This window comes from Chelonoidis abingdonii, chromosome 3 (genome assembly GCF_003597395.2).
Source record: "Chelonoidis abingdonii isolate Lonesome George chromosome 3, CheloAbing_2.0, whole genome shotgun sequence".
Lineage (NCBI taxonomy): Eukaryota > Metazoa > Chordata > Testudines > Testudinidae > Chelonoidis > Chelonoidis abingdonii.
The window spans coordinates 3,721,386-3,745,472 of NC_133771.1; the positions used below are offsets into that span (position 1 = coordinate 3,721,386).

The following is a 24,087-nucleotide window of genomic DNA, read 5'->3' on the forward strand; positions in this document are numbered from 1 at the left end:
TAACACCATTATAAATGCTGGAGACAAAGCGGGGTTTGGGGTGGAGGCTGACAGCTCGTGACCCCCCATGTAATAACCTCACGACCTCGAGTGGTCCTGACCCTGTTTGAGAACCCCTGGTGTACTGCCTCTACACCAGTCAGCAACTCTTTTATAGAAGAGGAATCCTTAGCTGGGTTTATGGCTGCTTTGTGCGGGCCGTAGTGGGTCTGGGCATCAAAACACAGAGTGAGCATGGCGCACAGCATGCATCAGAGCCTATTGCAAAGGTCTGGAGACCTGGAAGCATGGTTCTCCCCAGCCCTACAATGAGTGGGGATTTTCTTACTACCGTGGACCTGCAGTGCCCAGTCCCAGAGCCAGGCCTTCCAGCCTCAGATGCAGTAAGTGGCATTGTCACCGACAGCTGTGTAATTATACAACCTCCTATTTACAAAAAGCTACTTTTCCTCAAGGATTTATCTGTAGGGTCCTGCTGGCTCCCGCTGGCGGCCACGGCACCTCTGAGGCTGCAGCCTATGCGGACAGACCATCCTGCGTGAGTGCAGCACCTGCAGCCCAGCAGGGTCCCAGCCCCTCCAGCCCCGGGGGCTACACCAATGGGCTGGGCCACGCCCTGCTCCACCAGTGTCTGGCACCCAACAGGCTGGGCTGGCTGCAGAGGACCCCCCCCCCCTTTGGCTAGGGTGCCTGGGCTTCTGTCCCCATTGGCCTCCTTGCAGCAAGGAGCTCCCCTCTCCCCCTGCAGGGGGCAGCCCTGCCTGGCCCAGCCTCAGGGCCATCTGCCGCCTGGCTGGGAGGTGCCACGTGATCACAGGCGTGCCCGCCCCTGCCTGTCCCAAGATGGCGGCAGCGGGAGGGCCGACGCGGTGACCTCACCAGGCACGCCAGGTGGGCTGATGCTGATGGCGGGGGCGTGAGCGTGATTCGGGAGGTGGCTACGGCAGCCGGCGTGGGCCAAGTTAGGTCTGCTCCGCGCTGCCAGTCCCCTCGCGGCTCCTGCTGTCAGACCGGCCGCTTCCTCGCCGCCATGGCCGGCTACGAATACGTGACCCCCGAGCAGCTGGCCGGCTTCGACAAGTACAAGGTGCCTGTCTGGGGAGCCCCGGAGGGAGTGATGGGCGGGGGGGGGCTGGTTCCTCGTGTGGGGCCCCGGGGGGTGAATGGGCGGGGAGCCCGAGGGGGTGATGGGGGTCCTGTGTGGAGCCCGGGGGGGTGATTGGCGGGAGCCCCGGAAGGGGTGGATGGGCTGGTTCCTGTGGGGGACGCCCCGGAGGGTGTGTGGGCGGGGGGGGCTGGTTCTGTGTGGGGAGCCCACGGCGGGGCGGGTGATGGCGGGGGGGGTGTCCTGTGTGTGGGGACCCCGGGGGGGGGTGGTTCCTGTGCGTGGGGAGCCCCGGGGGGGGTGATGGCGGGCGGGGGGCTGGTGTCCTGTTGTGGGGAGCCCCGGGGGGTGTGGCGGGGGGGGTTGTCTCTGTTGGGAGCCCCGCGGGGGGTTGAATGGGCGGGGAGCCCCGGGGGGGGTCGATGGGGGGTCCTGGGCGGGGGCCCCGGTGATGGGGGGAGTCCCGGAGGGGAGGCCGTCTGTGAATGGGGAGGCTGTTCTTGGTGGCCCGGGGTGATGGCGGGGGGGGGCTGGTTCCGTGTGTGGGAGCCCGGAGGGGGGTGATGGGCGGGGGGGTTGGTTCCTGTGGGGAGCCCCGGAGGGGGTGATGGGCGGGGGGGGTGGTTCCTGTGTGGGGAGCCCCGGGGGCGGGTGATGGGCGGGGGGGTTTGTTCCTGTGTGGGGAGCCCCGGGGGCGGGGAGTTGGTTCCTGTGTGGGGAGCCCCGGGGGGGGGTGATGGGCGGGGGGGGTGGTTCCTGTGTGGGGTGAGCCCCGGGGGGCTGTGATGGGCGGGGGGGGACTGGTTCCTGTGTGGGGAGCCCGGGGGGGTGATGGGCGGGGGGGGTGGTTCCTGTGTGGGGAGCCCCGAGGGCTGGTTCCTGGTTGTGGGAGCCCGGGGGGCGGGGGGGTTGGTTCCTGTGTGGGGAGCCCCGGGGGGGTGATGGGCGGGGGGGCTGGTTCCTGTGTGGGGAGCCCCGGGGGGTGATGGCGGGGGGGACTTGGTTCCTGTGTGGGGAGCACCCGGGGGCGGGGGGCACTTCCCGAAGCAATGCCCCTGAGGCGGCGGCCCCACCCCTCCCCGCAGACGCGCCCCGCTGTTCCCCCCCCCCCCGGGGCGCGTGACACAGTGCCGGATGGCGGGGTGTCGGGCCTGCCCGGGGCGGGTGCTCGCTCCATGCGCTTGGTTTGCGCCTCCCCCGCCCGGCTCCTCGCGGAGATCCGGGGTGGCGGGACGGCCCCGGGCGCGGATCCCACCTGCCAGCGCTGGGGGCCGCTGGGGCGTGAAGTGGGATTCTCCATCTTCCCCGCGCCCGGGTAGGGTGTGTCCCGCCCCCCTGCCGGGGGCTGCGCCTCGTGCTGCCCCCCCTTCGCTCCCCGGCCCCTCCCCTTGCTCAGGGGCTGCCCTGGGTAGACCCCCGCAGGGGAGCGCACAGCCCGAGCCCGCCGAGCGCACGGGCTGGCTCTGGTCCGGATTCACATCCCACTGACTAAAGCCGGCCAGGTTCAATCGCGGGCGGGAACCGTTTCCTTTGTCTGCCCCCAAGAACTCTTACCATGGGTGATTAAGGTGTGATGGAGTCCACAGGAAATCTTTGACCTTTCTTGTGGTCGTGGCTGCTTTGCTCGTTTTAAATGGGTGTGGGTTAAAAAAAAAAAAGCTTTTACTGCCTGACCCTCACTTTCTGTGCAGTCTTTTCTCAGGCTGAGAAAATCCTTCTCAGACTGTTTGGCAGCAACTTTTGTAACATGACTGGGGTTTTCGCACTGTGTTCTGAATACAGTGGGTGTATACACCTGGCTGTTTGTGTGGCAGTGTTGTTGACTGGGCTTGTGGCTTTGCGCAGTAGGCCTGTGCTGTCAGCTTGCTGCATGGGGTCTGAGTCACATGAGTCACCTTGATGTTAGTGGGAGTTGTGGGACTTAGATCTGTATTCAGCTGCAAACACCTTATTGAGTCAACCATGTTAAATACATGGGTGCACGTTGCTGTTTTATCTTGCAAAACTGATGGGTGTCCTATACAGAAGCTGATCCTCTGATGTAGGTAATACAGCTTAAAACGTGTGGGAGCAATGAGTGAGTAAGTGTACAGTGTGAAACCTATTTAAGGAAATAATTGTAAACATGAGTAGACTTTTTGGGGGGTATCCACATTTCAGTATACAGAAGCAGACGTACCAAAACTCGTGGTCCTTTTTATAATGTTCTAGGGTACTTGACATAAGACTCATTATATTAATCTGTGCTACGAATAAAACTTCACTCAGATCAAAATAACTATAAAAATTGGATTTATTTTTTATAATTGATATTCATCCCCCCCCCCCACCCCCAGCATCAGGAGTGAAACCAGACAGGTTATCTTCACCTTCTGCTTAGTTTTGCTGTCTGGTTCTCGGGTACTAGCATGGTATTGTATCCCATTTAGGTTTTTTTATATAGCACTTTAGTCTCTGAGCACCTTCAAGAGTTAAACCTCATGATTAATACCACTCAAGTGGGGTTCCTCTGTGCCTGACCTGGGGGAATGATTGTGTATGGGTGTCTTTCCAAACCCATGGCACGTCAGGCTAATAGAAAACTAATGGGGAGGAACTGTGCTTTGCGCATGGGCTGGAAATGGGTAAGAGAGCGAGTGCCACAGTCTTGGGCCATCCCTCACGGGAGCTGGGTCTCCTGAGCAAACCAGCAGCAGAATTGCTCGATGTATTGTAGGTACTTATATGGCTTCCATTATCATAGCAATTGCTTATTTATTCTCACCACACTCCTTGGAGGTAGGAGTTTTCTTATCCCCATTTTACAGATTAGGAACTAGGATAGACAGGTTTAAATCGTTAATTTTTTTTATTATTAAATCAAGTCACGCTCAGGTTTTGAAAATTTGTGTTAATGCAACTTTATATTAAAATTTATCTGTTAAATTTTACATGCTGTTTAAAAATGCCACAGTAATAGGGTATCTTACTTGAATCTTCTAAAGCCGATATAGGAAAAAACACAAGATTGAAAATTTAGCCTGTGATCCTGCAAACACTTATTCAAGCAGATATGTAACATGACTCACATGAATAGTCTCTGACTTCCATGGGACTGAGCTCATGCACAAGTGTTTTCAGCTTCAGAGGCTAAAATTGTAACCTTATCTTAATTCCTCAGGGCCCCCATTCCTATAGATTATGTCCCACAACCTTTAAATGTATTTGTCTTCATAACGCTCCTCTGAGGGAGGGAAGTGCAATTTCCTCATCTGTAAAATGGAGATAATGATTCACTTCCCCAAGTTTGGAAGTTGGTGGCTGAAAACCACCTGGAAAACTGCATGAACAGTGGCACCTCATAGACTAACAAACATATTGGAGCATGAGCTTTCGTTAGTGAATACCCACTTTGTCGGATGCATCCGACGAAGTGGGTATTTACCTATGAAAGCTTATGCTCCAATACGTACGTTAGTCTATGAGGTGCCACAGAACTCTTTGCTGCTTTGAGAGATCCAGACTAACACGGCTACCCCTCTGATATCTGCATAGAACAGGTGGCTGCCTTTTTTTGCTGTTCTCTCCCAACCCTCCTGGCCAATGTGGTCTTGGGCAGATATGGTGCCCGCCTCAGTGATGTGGATAAAGGGACCTCAGTCGTGATTGAGCCTTTAGACACTCCAGCAACTCTAATCACGGTAAAGTTGAGTGGAGGTGGCAGGAGAAATGTGGCCTATTTTTATCATCTTTCTAGCTTCTGATTCTGCATATGTATATCAGCATCCTATACTCTGACACATGTTGGTGTCCAAATTATTTCTGCTACTGGAAGGATAGAGGTCTGGAATCCAAAGTAAAGGTTTCTTGTTCAAGGTCATGCTAATTTTGCTGCATGTAAAATTCTACAAAATGCAACCCTGTATTATTAAAGATGGCAAAGAAACCTGAAAAATCTGAAGGATATAACATGGGGTCTGCTCGAGCACACCCATTTATGGCCTCCAGCATCCAAAGCACTATCTTGAAGGATCTATTCTGCTGTTTAAAACTTTCTGCCATTGAAAGGAGAATAGTTGTGTAGGTACGATTCTCCAGTGGTACACAAGTTTGCCAGCAAACAGTTTAACAATAAGCATTGTTGTACAATTTAACAATAAGCGTACTTGGTGCTTCAGAGTGATTGTAGACCAGAGTTCTGCCATGAGATCCTTGGTTCCCTCCAGTATTTTAGGGAAGTGTATGATGGGTGCAGGCTAAGAAGTGGTCTCAACGTGTACTCCAAATTGGATGGATAGGTGAGAAAACACAAACAAATTACTACTTCAAAAGTCTTGGTGTTGGGGGGGGCTTGAAGGAAATCCAGCCTTTCTGAAATAACATATTCACTACTTAGTTACAGTAATGCCTACCTCTTATATAATGCATGTTTTTCATCCATAGGCCTCAAAGCACTTTACAAAGGCAGTTAATATCATTGTTCCCATTTTACAGATAGGGAAATTGCACAAGTCAATTCCTTCCCTGTGCTTCAAGGGCTCCCAGCAAAGAAGTGGCAGAGCTGAAAATTGAACCTGGGTTGTCTGAGTCCCAGTCCAGTGTCTGTCCAGTAGAAGAGAAAAAAGATCCAAGCCATCTTCTTGTCAGCAAAGAAGGAAGTGAGAAATATTCTAACTTCTTACTTGTGGGAGCTACTTGGATATTGCAGTGATGGTACTAATATGGCTCCCTAGGCAGGGAATGCTGGTAGCTGGCAGGGTCAAAAATAGAAGTATCCTGAGGAGTTCTCCTATGATTTGGAGGTGTAATTTTTAATAAGCCAAAAGCAACAGTTGGTTCTTAAAAGTAAGTGGTGGCTTTTGATAGCACGATGACGATTGGGTCATAAAATATCTCCATCTTTAGCTTTCTTTTCTCTTGGATTATCAATGACAAGTAGTTTTCTATTCATTTTCCTTTCACAGTCACCTCTTTCCTTATTCTTTAGACAAACAAAATGGTGCTGTGAATAAGGCATCTTAAGATTCAAAGTACCCCTATTAGTTATGCGAAAGCCTCGTTCTGTTGTCTTTTAACACAGGTACCTTGGTTTTAATTGCTTTGTAAAGATGCAAAGTCCTCCTGGATGCTAGTCTCTGTAACTCCAAGCCTCCAGCTTGCGAAGAGCTTGCAGATTCCTGATCTGTGATCTTCTGCTCAGGCACTAGATGAATGCTAACGGAAATCAGCATGAAGTTCTGAATGTACAGATCCTGCAGGCAGAATTAGATGATATGCATCAGGAAGTGCTGATTTTTCTGGTCTCTCCCAGTTGCCATGTGGAGACTCAATACTATCCTCCCATTGAGGATCTGTTATAAACAGGAAGGTAATACTGAGATCTGGGCAAGGAGACGTCAGTCTGTCTTAAGCATTTCTTATTTATTATGATGTTATCTGAGTGTTACATACAGTAACAATGAATTTGCCCATGAGGGAGCTTATTCTTCTTCTTTCCTTGCTGCAGCTGGTGTTACTTAGATTCCTCCATCTTCTGCTTCTCATTCCTCCCCTCCCCCATGAAAAATGATAGCTGTTCTTTAAACCTTATTACTGGGGAAGGGTGGAGAAAAAAGGGTTGGGGGGTGGTATCTTGCTTCATGCTTTGAAAATAAACGGGCCTGGTCTCATTCTGGTCTGGTTAGGAGATGCAGTCAAGGGATCTCTGCAGAGCTTCACTCTGAGCAGATTCATCTGCAGCAGTATTCCTGTCAAGCACAATTGTCTTGTGGTATGAAACTGTGAGGTGGCTCATCAGAAGAGTCTTTAGTCCAACAAAATCTTTACAGATTAGACACAGGGTTTAGATTGAAAGCATGGAATGGTTATAATTTCCTTCTAAGACCTAATTAAAAACATTGGCCTGATCAAAACCACCCAATGCAGAGAGAGCCATATCTTAGGCTGTGCCCTTTTGTTTAATTGATCTTGTATGTGAATCTGCTATAGGTAGCTGTGGAACATCTGCATTACCTTGGTACTATCGAGTAAATTGACTTGTGGTGAATGTTCTGGCTACAGCACTTCTACTGTGACACAGTGCTCCAGGTACTAGAGATCCAAATGTTCTGTTGATTTTTAATATCATGTTCATGGGTGACAGCAGCAAAAATGATGTGGCTGAAGGTCAGATATGAAAGGGTTATGAGTGGATATGGCAAACAAACTGCTCCTAGAGGTCTGTTACTGTACTGGGCAAATCAAACGGTGTTTGCAACCCTCTTTGTCATTATTATGCTTCATGCTTTCTAGGTTCTTCTGGTCCCAGAGTGCTTTTTAGGTATTTTCTGGCTTTCTTCCCACCCAACCTTGGGCTGCTGATTTCTTAGCATTGGCTTCAGAATGTGCTTTATTCAAGTGCTGAGCACTCCAGAATTCTCTAGGAGTCTGTAGACTAAAAGTAATCTGTTCTCCATCATATAGAAAGCTGCTGTATCAAGAATGAATTGAGAGTATCTGTGACACACTCTCAGCAGCTGTTTCTGAAAACATAAGCTCCTCAGAAAATTAGGATTTCTTTTCAGAATACTGATAGGGCTTAGTGTGCATTACTAATTTACTGCAGGGTCTCATTTTTAAAAATTACCCCCCAAAAGTTAAAAATGACTTATTTATTTCTCCAACTCAGAGGGCTTTTCAGTTGTTGCTAACAACTTGCATGTCAGGTTTGAAGCTAATGTAGTTGAATGGCCAATTCCTACCACTCCCACAAAAATATTCTGCATTCTTTTTCATTCTTCCTTAAGATGAAGCAGTGAGTGTGTGGAGAAGGAGAAGTTTTGAATCGCATGTACTGCCCCAAAGAATGAGTTTAGTTAATCTCTGGAAAAATGATGTATTCACTTTTAAACAATGCAGTGGGGTTTTTTTAAAGCAGAGTGGGGCATATCATCATGTTAACTAACAGGATGCTGTAACAAATGCTGCCAGACCTTATAGCATTACTAATTATCATTCCTGTTATGATGATCATAGGATAGAGTGACTAGTATCTGCCAAAGCATGTTATTTTTCTTATGCCTTTGTTAAAGGTCTAAAACTGTTTCCTAATAGATCTGCTGTAATATGTACTACAGTATTGTCTGATAGAGCATGGTAGCTTTCTGAAAACTTGCCTAGGATAGCAGGTTGCTCTGTGCTGCTTTTGGGTACCAAGTTTTTGAAATACATGTCCAATGTCTTCAGTGTGGCCTTATTGAACAGCAGGCCAAATGACTGCCCTGTTACAGATATGCTGTACCTCTGAGGCAGGAAAAGAGTTGATGGCTGCTTTGTAATCTGAGTAGTGAATTGAGGTTAGGAGCTTTGGTTTAATCTCCAGAAAAATGTCCAGAACGCATTTGGCTGAGGCATAAGCAACTAGCCTACTTGTTCAGTCCAGGCCTCTTTCCTATGTGTGCCTTTAAGGGACAGCTGAGATCTTGCCAACAGCTGGCTGGTAGCGTATACCATTAGAGGCAGGCATCTGGGTCTTGTACATTGTGTTCTAAGCTATTCAAGTCTGAGCTGTCTCCAGCATGCTTAAGAACAAGGTCGCTTGGTGGCTTCTCATTGAATGTTGCTACCAAACTGCATGTCTCCATTCATCTCTCTTAAAGCACATCGGGAGGCTTAGGCCCCTCTCTCTACTTGATTAATGTTAGCCCTTGATAAGGCACTTTATACTCTAGTGGATCCTTGATTGCTTTCTAGAAGAACTGTCAACCTTTTCCTCCAACTTGTCTATGAGAAAGTGACTCTTGCATTTCCAAATATTTTAGCTGTGGTTGGAGCTTTGCAGTATTTACTGTCATAGCAACAGATTATCAGCATGATTACAAAGCCCCCAGCCCCCATTGGCCCAGAGCAGCGTTCTGCAGTCAGTGAGAGCCACAATTGGCCGGACCTGTGGATGGGGCAGGTAAACATACCGGCCCGGCCCACCAGGAGCTTTCCCTACACAAGCGGCGACCCCTGTTTGAGAAACCCTGGTCTATCTTTAGTAATGTTCAGGGGCTGAAGACTGCAGCCTTCTCTGTCCTGTGACATTCGTCTTGAGTGGCTAACTGCTCTGTTCCTTATTTTTCATTTGTTTCAGCAGATAATTTTTGTTCCCTCCATCCACTCAGAGCCTCCTCATAAATCTGAGTCCTGATTTTGGGTGACCTGAATTGAATGTGAAAAATCCTCTACTAACGAGTGGGTAACTTTCCCTTGCTAGAGTTGGTAGCTAAGCCACCAATTTCTGCAGAATATAAACTTTCATCTAATTAAATTATAACTAACCCTAATGGCTGTGTAGTTAACCTCTGGTATAATTACTCTGTTGTAGTTCTACTGGCATACCTCCCAGTGTAGACATTGTTATTCCAGAATTAGTGCTTCTTTCTGGTTTAGTGTAAGTTGCTAAGAATGTTCACACAGGGATTTATGCTGGTATACCTCGTGCTCTGCTAATACAAATAACGATAGCATGCTATAAATGATATGTTAGGCTGGTATAAGTGTACAGATAACCTTTTCTGTTTAGACAAGCCCTGAATACAAAGAGAGTTGGTTCTGCCAAGGAGAGGCACTGGAGCCACAAGCAGCAGCTGTGTGAAATCAGGACGTCTGATCAGTTTTTTCTGCTGCTATTTAGAAACCTCTGGGCAACTGTGATGGTGTCAAGAATTGTCCATTTCACACTAGTGCTGCTGCGTGTAGCTACAGAATTTGGCACAGCAGTTATTCATGGGGTACTGGGGGAGAGGAGCGGAAACTACCCCCCTCCCCCAATGTGTGCAGCAGCCGTTCAGACACCTGATATCTGGAGGATGATATGAAAGATGATGCCCCCAAGTAGAGTCCAGGCCAAAATCCAAATGCCCTCCCCAGTAGGTGTTTGGGGTGGGATGAAAGCTGGGCTACTTGGCAAAGTCTTGTCCTAAGACCTCTCTTCTGGAGCCTCCAGCTTCTTCATTTTACATTTCTGCCTCTGGGCTAGTAGGTTGAGTCCTCTGGCTGTTAGGTGTCTGGTAAATCTTCAAGGCCCCTGCATCTTGCAGAGGGTCTCTGCCTTGCTCTGGAAGGGTGAAGGGCTAGCATGAGTTGTGTGCTTGTGTCATGAGCACTTTCTCTAGCCTACATGCAAAAGGCACAGAACAGGGATGGCTTTGTTTGGTCCCTTGCTTTCAGAGTAGGGATTTAGATTCTTGTTGATTTGGTGGTTTTGGGAGTGTCTAATGAAGAGATTAGGTGACATTCAGCATTTAAACAAGGATAAACAGGGGTGAGAGAATATCCACATTCAGAGGCCTGGTAGACGACACCCTCTTGTCGCAGAGGAGCCCTCCTAGCTTGGGGTGATTTATTTGGCTGTGTGACTCACATTAGACTTTGCATTGAGGTCTCCTGCTCACCAGATCAAGAGCTAGCTATAGCACTCTTACTTCCTGGGGGGAAGGGGACGTTACCTTGTGTGTTCAACAGCCACAACTTCCAGCTGATGGATTCGGAAGGGAGATCATTTGCTCCTCCTCCAGGAGGAGATTGTATCTCTTCATTACTCTGAGGGCCATGTTAAATCCAATCTTCACTGCAGTTAACACAGGTTATTGCTTCCTGGTTTGGCTTGGCTCAGGTGTTAGCAGCTGTAGTCAAGTGTGTCCACTCTACTGCATCCACACTAAGACTTCTAGGGGTATATCCCATGGTTCTTAGCGCTGCAGAAAGCTGAGCTGCTCTGACTCCTTCCCAGTGAATTGTGGGAGGACTTGATTGTCCTTTTGAGCACCCAGGGAGCGAGGGAGGTGGAATAATGGGATGGCATTAGCAGGACTTACCAACCCTAGTGTAAGCAATGCTTGGGCTTTAGCCCATATCCCAGAATGTGCTGGCTAGGCAGCCCCACCATGCTCAGGTGAGAAGTCTGTGTGTGTGGATGGGCACTGGGTAGGGGCAACACCCAGGAAGGCGCCAGAGTTAACTTTACAGCAAAGATATAGCCCTAAAGGGATGCTGGAAAAGTGATTGCCATACTTAAAATTGAAATAATATTCTTTTGCTATTTTATCCAAGGCTAGCAGCTCATGAAGAGTGAGTCTCCTCCTCTACACTTGGTCTGCTGCGTAGTTGTTAGCGCATGAGATGCTCTGGTCACATGAAGTGTCCTTCCTCTCACAAGGCATGTAAGTTAGGAAATTACTGTAAGGAATTGGCGATGTCTGCTTCACATGGAGGTCCCCAAAGGGATGCATTGTAATCAGGGAAATGACCTGTGTTCTGTTGGCAGGTAGGAGAAATTAGCACTCTGATCAACACACATGTTGTAGTTTTAATCCCATCAGAAAGACTCAACAACAGTCCTGTGACTGTTTTGCATCTCTGCTACAACAAATCCTATTATAAATGTTCTCTGCTGACTAACAGTTGGTGCTTGGCTTGCTGGGACTGTTTGAAAAAGTACTTCAGCTCTTTGCGGAAATCAAAGTATTGTTTCCAGTCCCTGGCTCAGAAACTGGTTACACAATTAGGGCTTGCAGAGTTGACTTAGCTCAGTGTACCACTCTACTGTTTTGCTTTTCATGAATCTCAAGTGTAGTACACCTGTAAAGAATGCTGTTTAACTCTTATTTGCCCACACCTCTGCTAATGGAGAATGACTAAGGGCTTGTCTACACTGGCAATTTACAGTGCTGCAACTTTCTTGCTAGAGGTGTAAAAAAACACCCCCCTGAGTGCAGCAGGTTTCAGCGCTGTAAAGCCCGTGTAGACAGCGTGCTAGCACTGGGAGCTACGCCCATCATGGAGGTGGGTTTTTTACAACGCTGGGAGAGCGCTCTCGCTCTCTTTCTCTCTCAGCGCTGCACCGCAGTCACACAAACCACGTTAAAGCGCTGCTGGGCCAGTGTAGGCTAGCCCTTAGAGTGAGCGGCAGCAAGCCTGAGAGAGGGTGAACACAAACACTACAGCCCCAGCCTTGTCTGTATAAACAGCAGTTTACCATACAATGTGTCTCTTTCTGTCTGTGTCAGATAAAGGCATTGCTTGAATTTCAAGAGAATTTTCCTGCAGTTCCTGTCTCCTAGTGAAATCTTTCCTTGTTTTTGCTTTGGTAGATTTGTTTAAAAGAAGATTCTGAATATTTCCTCTTTGCAAAATGTAATGAGTTTCTCTGCTCTTGCGTGGAATTCACAAGTGTTTTTTCTGGTTTTAGAAAAGAGTGCTTGGTACTGTGCTATATACGGTGCTGTCCCTGCCCATAAGAGCTAATTAAGGTCTTGTCTACACTACAGGGAAAATTCGATCTAAGCTACGCAATTTGAGTTATGTGAATAGCATACCTCGAATCGACGTAGCTTAGATCTACTTACCATGGGGTCCACACTACAAAATGTCAACAGGATACGCTCTCCCATTAACTCCCCCTGCTTTTCTTGATCCGGTGGAGTGCAGGATTCGACCGGAGAGCAATCTGTGGTCGATTTAGCGGGTCTTCACTGGACCTGCTAAATCGACTGCTGATGCATTGATCGCTGTTCGTGATCCCTCAGTAAGCGTAGAGAAGCCCTAACGGTACAGAATATCCTGGGGGACTCAGAGGAAGGTCGTGGCTTACGGCATCTCGTCCTTTGCCTCTGTCTCTCTCTCCTTGAGCATTTAAAAATTCTACCCCTGCTAACTGGAGTTGCAGCTAACAAGGGATGTGAAGGGTAACAAGAAGGGTTTCTACAAATATGTTAGCAACAAGAAAAAGGTCAGGAAAAGAGTGGAACCCTTACTGAATGGGGGAGGCAACCTAGTGACCATTGTTGTGAAAAAAGCTGAAGTACTCAATGCTTTTCTTGCCTTGGTCTTCACAGACAAGGTCAGCTCCCAGACTACGGCACTGGGCAGCACAGTGTGGGGAGGAGATGAGCAGCCCTCAGTGGTGAAAACAGATTAAGGACTGTTTAGAAAAGCTGGACATACAGAAGTCCATGATGCTGAATGCACTGCATCCGAAGGTGTTGAGGGAGTTGGCTGATGTGATTGCAGAGCCATTGGCAATTATCTCTGAAAACTCGTGGCGATCGGGAAGGTCCTGGACAATTGGAAAAAGGGAAATATAGTGCCTATGTTTAAAAAAGGGAAGAAGGAGAATCTGGGGGAACTACAGACTAGTCAGCCTCGCCTCAGTCCCAGGAACAATCATAGAGCAGGTACTAAAGGAATCCATTTTGAAGCACTTGGAGGGGAAGGTGATCAGGAACAGTCAACATGGATTCATCAAGGGCAAGTCATGCCTGACCAACCTGATTGCCTTCTATGATATGACTGGCTCTGTGACAATGGGGAAAGCGGTGGATGTGAGATATCTTGACTTTAGCAAGGCTTTTGATATGGTCTCCCACAGTATTCTTGCCAACAAGTTAAAGTAGTATGGATTGGATTAATGGAATATAAGGTGGATAGAAAGCTGGTTATGTCATTGGGCTCGACGGGTAGTGATCAATGGCTCCATGTCTAGTTGGCAGCCGGTATCAAGCAGAGTGCCCCACCCCTAGGGTCTTGGTGCCGGTTTTGTTCAACCCCTTCATTAATGATCTGGATGATGGGATGGATTCACTCTCAGCAAGTTTGCAGATGACANGTCAGTCAGCCTGTTGTCTCCCACGCCCCAGACACACCACTGTCCTCTCCCTTCCCCCTCTTGCCCCCCCCCACACTTCAGTTGAAAAAGCTGCTGACAATCTACTAGGATGCCCCTGGAAGGATGGGATTGAGAAACCTGCTGGGGGAAAGATAGATATGCTGGAGGGTAGGGATAGGGTCCAGGGTGACCTGGACAAATTGGAGAATTGGGTCAAAATAAATCTGAGGTTCAACAAGGACAAGTGCAGAGTCCTGCACTTAGAACGGTAGAATCCCATGCACTGCTACAGACTGGGGACTGACTGGCTAAGCAGCAGTTCGGCAGAAAAGGACCTGGGGATTATGCTGGAGAAGAAGCTGGATATAAGTCAACAGTGTGTCCTTGTTGCCAAGAAGGCTAACGGCATATTAGGGTGTATTAGTAGAAGCATTGCCAGCAGATAGAGGGGAATAATCACATCTCTCGATTTGTCACTGGTGAGGCCACACCTGGAGTACTGCTTCCAGTTTTGGGTCCCCCCACTACAGAAAGGATGTGGAAAAATTGGAGAGAGTCCAGTGGAGGACAACAAAAATGATTAGAGGGCCGGGGCACATGATTTGTGAGGAGAGGCTGAGGGAACTGGTTTCATTCAGTCTGCAGAAGAGAAGAGTGAGGGGGGATTTGATAGCAGCCTTCAACTACCTGAATGGGGGGTTCCAAAGAGGATGGAGCTCGGCTGTTCTCAGTGGTAGCAGATGACAGAACCAGGAGCAACGGTTTAAAGTTGCACTTGGGGGGGTCTAGGTTGGATATTAGGAAAAACTATTCCACTAGGAGGGTGGTGAAGCACCGGAATGGGTTACCTGGGGAGGTGGTGGAACCTCCATCCTTTGAGGTTTTTAAGGCCCTGCTTGACAAACCCCTAACTGGGATGATTTAGTTGGGCTTTGAGCAGGGGGTTGGACTAGATGACCTCCTGAAGTCTTTTCCAACCCTAATCTTCTATGATTCTATTCTATCCTGACATGCACAATTCCTTGTTCAGACCTTAATCATCTCACTCCTAAGCTATTGCAGTCTCCTTATCTTTGTTTTAGCAAGATCAATCTGTTGCTTCAACAGTGTCATCCTGTTGCCCTTGTCTTTTTTTCTTATTTTTCTACGCATCAAGTTCAGGCTTCTAATTCGTTCTTTCACGGTACCCCATTTTGCAGCTCTTGCCTCCATCTCTGACCTAGTCTCATTTCATTTTCTTCCCTCATCCTCACACCCAGCAGTACCCACCCTAACAGTTATGCCAACCTCTATGCCCCTTTTTTAGCCTTCTGTCTCAGACATCTCCTGTCCTTATTCCATGCTTCTTCCTGTGCAGGATGTTTTCTAAAACCTGTCAGTTTTCCACCTCTGCCTCATACAGATGGCTTCTAAAACCATAATTCTGCAGCATCACCTATATAGATATTTGCATTAAATATATATTGAGGCGGGAACAGCGATCCATCCAAACATACCTCTACCTAATATGAGTTACTGAGACCATCTTTCTTTTATTCCCCTATGTCCCCTGCTGAGGTCTGATTATACCCCTGCCTGGCAGTCATGTTCATCACTTAGACTGTAAGCATTTTGGGGCCTGGATCAGTCATATGCACTTTCTGTAATGTGTCCAGCACACATGAGGATGCCCAAAAATAATTAAAACGAATGCTTAGGGGTTGTGGGGTGTTTTTTTTATTTGTTTTTTTTTGTGTGTTAACTATTATATCAAAGCACAGTGAAACTCTGAGTAACGGAGGGTCTAGGTTTTTTCTTGCATTCCGTCTTCTCCTCTAGCCTGGAACCGTGGAGCAGAACTTCTTCACAAGCATCTGGAATCTGGGTGTATTTGAAGAGCTTTCTCTTGCTGTCTCATCAGCTAGGAATGGGGAGCTTCCTCAAACACTAAGTTAGAGTTTGATAGAGGGAGGATCCCTCTTCACATATTTATAGAAGGTAGGGCTGATATCCCAAGCTGAAGCTGTAAGCTGGAGGCTCCAGCTCTGACTGACACCAGAGGAGAATGAGTGGGGGAAGGATCTGGTTTCTCAAATGAGGAACTTGTGCACTCTGTTCTGCATCATTGATTCTATCCATGGAAACTATGGACACACCTGCGCTTGAGGATGCAAGTTGCAGGTGTTTAACTCCTCATGGCTGCCCTGATAGCTCCTTGCCTTTTTTCAGCATTGACAAAAGGGGGACCTTGCCTTCTGTTTTAGAGAGGGTTCTTTAATGCCTTGTGTGCATGTAAGCAGTGTTGATGTAGCCATGTTGGTCCCAGGATGTTAAAGACAAGGTGGGTGAGGTAATACCTTTTATTGGACCAACTTCTGTTGATGAGAGAGAGAAACTTTCGAGATACATAGAGCCCTTCTTTAGGTCTGGGAAACTTGGGGCTAGTCTACGCTAGAATTGTTCTATGCCGTGCGGCGGTAGCTGTGTTCGTGGGAGAACTTCTCTGGTTGACATAGCGCTTTCCACACCAGCACTTAGGTTGGTGTAACTTATGTCGCTCAGGGTTGGGTGGCTTTTTCAAACCCCTGAGTGACTTAAGTTAGGGCTTGGCTACACTGGAGAGTTGCAGCGCTGGTGGTAGGTTTACAGCACTGCAACTTACCGTCCACACTTGCAAGGCGCGTACAACGCTGCATCTCCCTGGCTGCAGCGCTGGCTGTACTCCTGCTCTGCCTGGGGTATAACGATTGCAGCGCTGGTGATGCAGTGTTGCTCCGCCAGTGTGGCCACCAAAAGCGCTGTAATTGGCCTCTAGATGTATTCGGAGATATCCCAGAATGCCTGTTCAACCACTGTCAACAGCGCTGTAAATGCTGCAAATGTGGCCACACTGCAGCGCTTTCCCTGCACAGCTGTACAAAGACAGCTGTAACTCCCAGGTCTGTACAGCTGCAAGTGTAGCCATACCCTTATACTGAAGTAAGTGCTAGTGTATAGGAGCCCTTACTCCAGTTGTCACAGCTAAATACAAGGTGGAGCAGATTGTTTAGCACAAGTACATCTCAAGGGACCATTCAAGGTGGAGTGGCCCATTAACACCTTTCCAGTCATAGAGAAGACAGAATGTGGCACAGCTGAGGCAGGGTTCACTCCCATAGTTGCTATTGAGGCATTTAGTGGACTGGCTGAGATACAGCATGTTATGATAGGCACACATAGGACCATGGATCTTGAAAGCAATGTTGTGGGCAGTGATCATTGTAGCAGTGGTGGGATGTCTGCAGGTTTTGTATCTGTTGCTCTGGCAGGGTCTGGTACTGCTTTGCGTTTGTGTGCCCTGTTCTCTGAGGAGCTTGCTTCTGATGATGAGCTTGGAGAGGTGGGGGGTGGTTTGAAGGCAGGGAGTGGTTTGAAGGCCAGAAGAGGGGTTTCAGGAATGACATCTTTCAGGATGAGGTCCCCATCAAGTGTGAGTTGTAATTGTTTGATACCCTGTATGGGTTCCAGTGTGGGGTAATAGGTGACAGCTAGGGGTGTGCGGTTGGAGGGGTTTTATTTCTGCTTTGAAGCAGATTCTCTCTGGGTATTTGGGTAACTCGTTACATGATGCAATCTACTTTTCCAGTGGAGTGTCCTGGTTTGGTGAAGGCAGTTTTGAGTGTGTTAAGGTGTATATCCAGGACTTTCTCCTCAGAGCATATGCTATAGCCAGGAACTCCAGATACCACAGAAAACAGATTTCTTGGTGTGTTTGGGGTGGTTACTGGATCTATGAAGGTAGAGGTGATGATCCATGGGTTTGTTGTTTATGGTTGTCTGTAGGGTTCCGTTGTTGAAGCTGATCGTGGGGTCCAGGAAGTTGATGCTGATGTGGGAGTGTTCCAGAGAGAGTTTGATGGATGGGTGGTGGCGGTGGTAGTGGTGGAAATCTGTGAGGGAGTTTAAGCCGTCTGTCCAGAGGATGAAAATGTTGTCAATGTATCTCAGGTATTTCACTGGTTTTGTGATGCATTTATCCAGAAATTCTTCTTCAAGGTGGCCCATGTTGCAAGGCATTTAAACACCATTCAGTTCGTACTTTCTTTAAAATAGATTAGGGGTGCAGGGGTGGCGGGGGGGTTGAGGGGAGATAAAGAAGGAAAGTGGTTTGGCTAGTGAGTGCTGCCCAGCTCAGCAGGGCTGAGCTGTGTCACTGACGGACATGCTGGAGACACTATTACTTTCCAGTCTGTCTGCCTTCCCTTGTCCCCCACCAAAATAACCTCCCGTCACACAGTGCTCACCGCTGTGAGATCACACTCACGAGGGACTATCAGTTCTGTGTTACTCATGTTGGAGCAGAACTGGTAAGTTCTTCCCGGGTGAACCTGAGATGCAGATCATATTAAACTTTTTGATGGCACAAAAAGTGCCCAGACAAAGGGGAAACAAGGCCAAGTTAATAAATACCAATGTTAAAAGCACAAGTACTAAGTTACTTCCAACTCATCACTTCCATGTGTACATGGAGCAAATGGGGCTTGTTTGCCTTGGCGTGGCTCTGCTGGCTGGTTTATTTTAGCTGTAAATTGGATTTACAGGCACTTGTCAAATGCAGCTGTATCCTTTTGATTTATCCGAATCTTAAACTGAAATGTTTTCTCCTTAATCATTTGTCCTTTGTACAGAAGCAATCTGGTAGAATGTTGTCTGGAATAGACTCTAACTATGGCCTAAGCGTTTCTGTCTGGGATCAGGATTCCCTGGGGCATGTATCACAAATCTTTTTTTTAAAGATACAAACATCAACAGTTTGGGTCTTATTGTAACTTTTTATGAACTACTCTTCATGCAATGATACTGTAAATCACTATCACAAAAGTGGGCTGAAAGGGTAGGGTGCTACCCAGGGGCACAGAACGCCTGGGTTCAGCTCTCAGAGCCACCACAGATGTCCTGTGCGATGGTGTGAAAGCCCCATCCCTTCTGTGTGCCTCAGTTCTCCACCTGTGAAATGGAGACGCTGGTACTGCCCTGCCTCACTGAGGTGTTGTGGTAACTGTGTTAAAGTTGGAGAGTTGCTCAGGTGCTGTGGTGATGGAGTGTTTAGTAGTATCTAAAATGGGTAGGCAACCTGTGGCACGTGTGCTGAAGGTGGCACACGAGCTGATTTTTCAGTGACACTCTCACTGCCCAGGTCCTGGCCACCGGTCCGGGTGGGCTCTGCATTTTAATTTAATTTTAAATGAAGCTTCTTAAACCTTTTAAAAACCTTATTTACTTTACATACAACAATAATTTAGTTATATATTATAGATGTATAGAAAGAGACCTTCTAAAAAGGTTAAAATGTATTACTGGCACGTGAAACCATAAATTAAAGTGAATAAATGAAGACTTGGCACACTACTTCTGAAAGGTTGAGGACTTCTAATCTAAAATAAACTAGATGTGCACTACCCCTGCTTTACAGATGGGGACCTGTGGCACAGAAACTGACTAACTTGTCCCAGGTTATGCAGCCAGCCATTGGCAGTAATGGAAGTAAAACCTAGGTGCCCTGATGGTCAGTGCATGTGACTGACAGTGGTACATCAAGCTGATGCTCTAGCATTACAACTTTGAATAAACATCCTATCCTGGATTTCAGTCTTCATTTGTTTATTACTGTCCTCGTTGTCTGCTCTTTGTTCCTTTTCTGAAATGAGCTTTTCTGTTCAGCCACTAAGCCCTTCTACCCAGGTAGTCTCATTATACAGACTTTTGCCCAATTAGAAATGACTTGATGTGGGATCCTTTAGCTTTGGTGCTTTGCACTAAAACTGTCTGTATTTTCCTTTAGCATCAGGAATCTGGTCTCTGAACACACAGTCTGGAAACATACTCTGTCAAAGAAACTGCATCTTCTAAAAACTGGTTCAAAAAGCCCAAACAGGTAACAAACAGCCCAGTTTTCAAAGACAGTCTCTGATTTTGGTTGTCCAACTTCAGACATTTAGGTTCTGATCTCAGGGGATACTAAGCACCACAGCTCCATCTGAAGCAACAGGGAACTGCAGATGTTTACCACCTTTGAAAACCAGCCTATAATTTGTCACTACTAAAACACAGCTGCTTGTAAATTTATTTTAACCCAGGTGCTAAAATAACCTAACTGTTTTAATCTCCACTTTGTAACAAGGTTCCATTGGGGCTTCTTTACTAACATTTATAATGCTCTGCCTCCACTAATAAATGTCAGACATGCAATTATGGAGGTACACTACTATGAAAGAGTTAATGCCTTCAAGTACAGACTTCACTCTCCAGTTCCTGTTCAGAGGAGAAGGAAATATACTAAACTTTGTGAATTTATCTCAAATGGGTTTTGGGAATGAACTGGTGACCAGTAATAAGTGAAAAATTCTTTCTCTGAGGCACCATTGTTTTGCCTCTGAATACTGGTGTTCTCCTTCAGTGGGAAGTGGCACAGAGCAATGTTGCGAATGTACTGTGTTCTAAGGAAAAGTTCAGCTTGTTCTTGTTGAGAGAAAGTTGGCTTTGAGGTGAGGATTTTTTTCATAAGTAAAGGTATTAATGGTACCGCTAACCTTCTGCTGGTGGTGCAGGTTTGTGAAGTTAGGGGACATAATATAAGATTAGATGTAAATGGGGAAGGAATAGCTTGGGCAGAACTACTTCACTTTATTGGCAATATAATCACTAGTCTTATGATTATCAGAATACATTATCTGAGGCCTGATTTACACTGCACGGTTAGGTTGACATAAGACAGCTTATATTGGCCTAACTGTCAGTGCACGCACTATAGCCTTGCTCCCACATACATAAGTGCTCTACTCCACTGACCTAAATCCACCTCCCCCAGAGGTGCAGGGTTTATGTCAGTGTAGTAAGGGAGATGCAGTGTCTGTGTAGACGCTGCATTCCTTACATCTGATGTTGGCAGTCTGTCAATGTCATGGCTCCAGCATTGACAAAAGTCTGGCTCCCCACCTAGGCTGCTGCTAGGTGTCCCTGAAAGCCAGGCTGCCCTGTGGCATCCCAGCTCCATGCTTCCCAGTGGGAGCCCCGCTGCACTGAGGCTCCTATTTAAAAAAAACAAAACAAAAAAAACCACACACACACACACACGCACGTAAGGTACAGCCCAGTTTTCAAAGACAGTCTCTAATTCTGGGTGTCCAACTTCAGACAGTTAGGGTCTGATGTCTGAGGATACTAAGCTCCACAGCTCCATTTGAAGCAATGGGAAACTGCAGATGCTTACCACCTTTGAAAACCAGGCTCCTTCCCTCCCCTCTGTTCCCAGTGGAGAGCTGCGTGGAGCCCCTTGTGCTGCCCCTCTTCTTTTGGTGGAAGCGCTCTGGTGAGGACGTGCACCACCAACAGAATGAGGGTAGTGTGGACATAAGTCACTGACATAATTATTGTGGTGGCTGTAAATTGACCTAGCATAGGTTGATTTAAGGTGGTAGTGTAGACATGCCCTGAGAGTGAGTCATTACTGAATTCCTTCAGAGTAGCATTGGTTTTCTAGACATGGAAGCCATTTGTAGAATCTGGACTATAAATCTCTATTTTCCTACTTAAATACATAATCATCTCCTCTGGAGATGTCCCTGTTGGGTGTTGAAATGAAGTTTTAGTGCTGTTTGAGCCCTTCGCTTCTCATTGTGAGCTAAAACCAGCAGTCAGTCAGGAATCTTTCTGTACAGAGCTTGTTCTTGGCTGCTGAAATGCTGTCCATTGTGCTGTTGGCATGTGGTAAGTTAGTAAATGTGGGTTAGAGCATTTCACAAAAGTAAAAACACATCATCACTTGGAAGTGGTTCAACTTTTGCTCAGGTGATTGAGCTGAGTTTACTCCTGGGATTTTGAGAAATTTAGTTATCTTCCTATGTCAAGTTGGAAGAATAACTTCTGATTCTGTTTGTAACATAAGTAACCCAGATGGGGTAAACTTTTTTTAAAACAACTTGAGGCCAATAATTCTTTTGACTTTTATTGCGCAAGTAATGACTATTGATAGGTACTGACAAAAACATTAAATGCACACTGACTTGCCTTGAAATGGTTGAATTCTTCATCTTTAAAAACTTCTCGCTTCCTCTCTGAAGAAACTTTAAAATTGTAGTCTACCAATAAAAGTGTTGTTGTTAAGAAGTGTGCATTACCTTGAAACTGGCCAATGGTTCGTAGTTCATTTGGTGGTATAGTCTGCATCTGTACAGTCCAATTTAGGTTGCAAGCCCTTCTGGAAGCTTTAGTCTTCCTCAGTATTGTAAGTGATCAGGCATTATGTATGTTGTAGAAGTCTCACTTAAGCTAAATTGAAAGCAAATACTCTTAAACTGATTTTAAGAATGTCCAACCAAGGGAGTTGCACCAGTTTTAATGGGTTTCTAAATTGATTTAGTTTAATCAGTACAGTGTTTGTTTGTGTCTAGACAAGGCCTTATGTATCTGTCTCATTCCCGGTCAGAGTAATGGCCTGATCACCAGAGATCCTCACTGGCACATCCAGCAGCCCTGCAAAACTGATCCAAGTAGTTAAAAGCTCTTATCCCAGGGCGTGGATACTACAGTACCTTAGAAATCCTAAAATAGTTTCCTTGCCTTCCCAGTCACCACTGTCCTATAAGAATCTGTTGTATGCATGGGCAGGTGTACCTGATTTGCAAACTATTAACCCTATCTTGTTAAACCTGGTTTGAAAAATAGAAATTGTATCTACCGAGTTGTCCACAACATTTGCACTAACTTGTTGAGAATTGAGGCAAGATTATTTTTTTTTTTCTTCAAAAGGGTATTAACTTGGCAGAGCAAGCAGTGGTAAGTCAGAAGGTGGTGGCAGCCATACCACAATTAAATGCTGCAAGGACTCTGCTTTGTCCTGAATGGACAGGCTCACTCCTGGAATTTTTCTTCTTGTGACAGAGAGACCACTTCAGAGTCTCTTTTTTAGGCTCTCTACTGTAGCATTTTTGGGAAATCTACCAACAGTGGGAGCGCTAGTGTAGAAACAGGCACAGGTACTTTCTACCAAGGAGTTGTATAAAATTGCTTTGAGCAGGGTTAGAGGACAGTGCTGTGTCTCTGCTATCACTACCACCAGTAGGGCTGTGCTGGGGGTAGGTATGCTCCCAAATGCTAGAGTATCAAAGGCCCTATTCTATTCATGTTTGGCTTCCTGCTGGAAGAAAAGTGAAATGGTTTGTGGTAAGTTTCACCATGGTGTGTGCAATGTGCACATTGCAGTGGAGTGTCATGGAGAGACAGACTCAGAATGGACAGTTTTAATATGAAAAGCGATTCTGTAAAAATGCATTTATGTTCTGATGTGATACAAATTTGATTTTTTTTTTTGATTTTTTTTTTTTTTTTTTTTTTTTCTACTGATCCTGGAAACACAGCATGGGATCTTAGNAAAAATGCATTTATGTTCTGATGTGATACAAATTTTTTTTTTTTTTTTTTTTTTTTTTTTTTTTTTTTTTTTTACTACTGATCCTGGAAACACAGCATGGGATCTTAGAGTCCCACTGGCTCTTCCTTTTCATGATTACCTGTAATAAAAACAGTTAAGATTCCTGTGGCACCTTATAGACTAACAGACGTATTGGAGCATGAGCTTTTGTGGGTGAATACCAACTTCGTCGGATACATGTATTCACCCACGAAAGCTCATGCATCAATACGTCTGTTAGTCTATACGGTGCCACAGGACTCTTTGCTGCTTTTACAGATTCAGACTAACACGGCTACCCCTCTGATACTACAATAAAAGGTGGATGGGCCAAATTATGTTCTCACTGATACCTTTGCAGCTCCTCTGCCTTTTGTGGGTTTGCACAGGGGTAACGGATTGGAACTTAGTCAATTCTGATGCACAAGAAGAAGCTGAATTATATTCCTTTTCTTAGCTGTGTTGGGTCTGCAGGATTAACAGGAGTGTAAAGCAGTGAAAACTTTTAATTGCTAAGATCAGTCAAGGTGATGAAATATATGCAGGAAGCAAACCTGTTCAAAGCTAAAACTCAACGTTTGATTGAACTCCACTTGAAAGTAGTAGTTTCCCAATCCCTTTTTAGTTCCATGTAGACTTTCAAATATAATGTTGTTCCTGTAAATTGGATCAGTGGTTCTCAGTCAGAGGTATGTGTACTCTATGGGTACGCAGAGGTCTTCCAGGGGTACATCAACTCATATAGATATTTTACAACAGGCTACACAAAAAGCACTTGCGAAGTCAGTACAAACTGAAATTTCATGCAGACAATGATTTGTTTGTTGAAATGTAAGTACAACATTTATATTGCAGTTGATTTATTTTATAATTCTACGGTAAAAATGAGAGAGTCAACAATTTTTTAGTAGTAATGTGCTGTGACACTTTTTGTGTCTGATTTTG

General features: G+C 46.4%; 1 protein-coding gene across 1 annotated transcript in view; it reads left to right on the plus strand.

Annotated features, from left to right (window-relative positions):
- The first annotated feature begins 837 nt into the window (after positions 1-837).
- SELENOI (selenoprotein I) overlaps positions 838-24,087 on the plus strand; it is a 62,825-nt gene continuing 39,575 nt past the window's right edge. The window contains exon 1 of the mRNA XM_032798634.2: positions 838-1,087. Coding sequence (XP_032654525.1) covers positions 1,031-1,087 — 57 coding nt within the window. The 5' untranslated portion in view covers positions 838-1,030. The remainder of the gene's footprint in view (positions 1,088-24,087) is intronic.